Genomic DNA, 2,616 nt, shown 5'->3' with positions numbered 1-2,616 from the left:
ATATTGTTTTGAGCAAAAACATCAATAATCAGAGGCGATCATTAACATGATGATTTTATAGTCCCACTATCCTATTAAAGAGGATTAGTGAGGGAAATTTGGAGGAGACGAAGTGAGGAAACCATTACCTTTCTTTGTTTCTCCTCCTCCTGTGAGGCATATTTGACCATTAGGTCTATGGGTAATATTTCTTCAAAAATTTATCATTGATAGGTATCATGAGCTTGTCACCATCTTGAGTGACAAGACGATAAGCTCCATTTGAGTAAATAGTTTCTACCACAAATGGTCCCTCCCATTTTGGCTCGAACTTCCCTTTCTTTTTAGAATTCAAAATCATTAGGTGCCGAACGGCAAGAACCAAGTCACCTTCCTTGAATGTGCGGTATCTAACCTTTTTATCGAATGCTATGGAAATCTGAGCTTGATAAAGCTTAATGTGTTGTTGAGCCAGTAGTCTCTTCTCATCTAGCGCTTCCAGTTCTTCAAGACGTCAGCGATGACTTTCTTCTGTGGTCATGCTAGTTGCAAGTGCTATTCACAGAGATGGAATTTGGATTTCCAGTGGTAATACAACTTCACATCCATATACTAAAGAATATGATGTCGCTCTTGTCGGTGTACAAACTGTTATGCGATAAGCTCACAAGCTTTGACCCAACTTCTCATTCCAGTCTCTTTTATTCGTTGAAACCACCTTAGTGAGAATTCTGATGATGGTCTTATTGAATGCTTCTGCTTGCCCATTAGCAGCAGGGTTATAAGTTGTTGAAGCCAAATTCTTGATCTGAATTTATCACAGAATCGGGTGAAAGCTTAGCTAACAAACTAGGGTCCGTTGTCATGGATGATACGCCTCGGAATATCGTATCTGTATATGATGTGATGTTTTAAGAATTTAACAACATCACTCGTTTTAACTTTTCTCAACGGGATTGCTTCTGCCTATTTAGAGAAGTAATCAGTTATCGCTAAAATAAAGCGATGTCCCTTGGAAGAGGATGGGGTTATTGGGCCAACAATGTCTATACCCCATATTTCAAAAGTCTATGAAGTGGCTGACGGGTGAAGGTGCTCGGGCGGTCGATGCATGTAGTTAGCATGTATCTGGCGGGCATTGCATCGTTTGGCATAGGCGATGGCATCTTATACCATGTTAGGCCAGTAATAACCCAATCTACGTAGTCAGTCCCATAATTTAGGACCGGGTTGATGAGCTCCACAGATGCCATCATGCGCTTCCTTAAGAGCTTCTTTTGCTTCTCTCTTTGACAAACAGCAAAGTAATAGCCCATCATACGATCTTCAGTACAAAGTCAAAGATTAGGCATCGTAGTAGAACCTGGGTGCTCGTCTACGAATAGATTCTCTTTCCTTGATGTCTTCAGGCAATAAGCCATATAAGACATAATCAATGATCGAAAATCACCAATCTTTAGGTTCAAGTATTACAGGCTCATCTTCAATCACGTTGATCTGAAACACATACTTCGACTTGAACAAATGTTTGCTTGTCACGGTGATTTGTTGAGTAGCTCCTTCAGGTAGAGCCAATGTGGCCGCAAGCGACGCTAGCACGTTGGCATAAGTATTCTTGAGACGGGGTACATAGTCAATGTAGAAACCTTCAAAAGATTCAGCCAATGCGATCGCTGCTGTATGATAAGGGATGAGATCCTCATTTATAACCTCATATTCTCCCTTCATCTGGTTAACGACGAGTTGCGAGTTGCCATATGCTTCTAGGTGCTTCACCCCCAGCTGTCTAGCTATATCCAGGCTAACCAACAAAGTATTGTATTCGGCTACATTATTAGAGCATGACTCCGTTAGAGAAACGGCTCGTGGTAGCACATGATTTTGTGAGAGATAAAGACTACTCCCACTCCGACAATAACTCGACCAGTAAGACTCGCTCTTGCCGCACTATCGAAATATAGTAACCATACCTGCTCTTTAAAAATAGCATTGGCTTCATATGTCTCATCTGGTATGTCCTGATACAATTACCCATTCCCCTACAATGGATGGTTAGCCATAAGGTCACAAATAGCTTGACCTTTTACTGCCTTTTGAGGTTTGAAATGAATATCATATTGGGAGAGCATCAATGCCCATCTAGCGAGTCGCCAGTTCAACGTGTTGGGCTGTGTCATGAATACCCGAATAGGATTGATCTGGAAAATGATATGTATGGTTTGCCCAACCAAATAATATTGCATCTTCTAGACTGTGAAGACTAGCACCAAATAGGGGTATCCATCCGGGCCGGCCCGGCCTGGGAAACCGGGCCCGGGCCGGGCAAAACTAAAGCCTGGACCCGGGCCGACCCAGATTTTATTTTTTTTAAAAATTTAAAAAAACAATAAATCATAAAATATACATAAAAATTATAGAAAATGACATAATTTTTTTAATAACTTGAAATGACATAAATTATAAGTAAAAAAAATTATAAAAATAAAAATGATAAAAAAATTCTTTATTAATAATCAGTAAATTATTTACAAGTATAAATTTATTTCGAAATTCGTCGCATCACAATATATGAGTAAATCCTAACTAGGTTGACACCTACTCACCCATATCACTATCATTTGCAACTTTTTCCGAAAT

At 39.8% G+C, this 2,616-nt stretch overlaps 1 protein-coding gene across 1 annotated transcript; it reads right to left on the bottom strand.

The window, feature by feature from the left end:
- LOC109835489 lies at positions 644-1,707 on the bottom strand. The gene is made up of 2 exons (XM_020403467.1): positions 1,453-1,707; positions 644-787 (listed from the first exon to the last, which is right to left on the bottom strand). Exons 1-2 carry the CDS (start codon positions 1,705-1,707, stop codon positions 644-646), a joined length of 399 nt encoding a protein of 132 aa, XP_020259056.1.

The sequence above is a fragment of the Asparagus officinalis genome, chromosome 1, assembly GCF_001876935.1.
Source record: "Asparagus officinalis chromosome 1, Aspof.V1, whole genome shotgun sequence".
Taxonomy (NCBI): domain Eukaryota; kingdom Viridiplantae; phylum Streptophyta; class Magnoliopsida; order Asparagales; family Asparagaceae; genus Asparagus; species Asparagus officinalis.
This window is presented reverse-complemented; position numbering and strand designations above follow the sequence as displayed.

Bases quoted from the DNA above. Each gene is read 5' to 3' on its own strand.
- LOC109835489 (XM_020403467.1), bottom strand. From the start codon at position 1,707: ATGAAGGGAGAATATGAGGTTATAAATGAGGATCTCATCCCTTATCAT. The intron at 788-1,452 runs GTAATACTTGAA...TGATAAATTCAG, and splicing joins ACGTGATTGAAGATGAGCCT to ATCAAGAATTTGGCTTCAAC.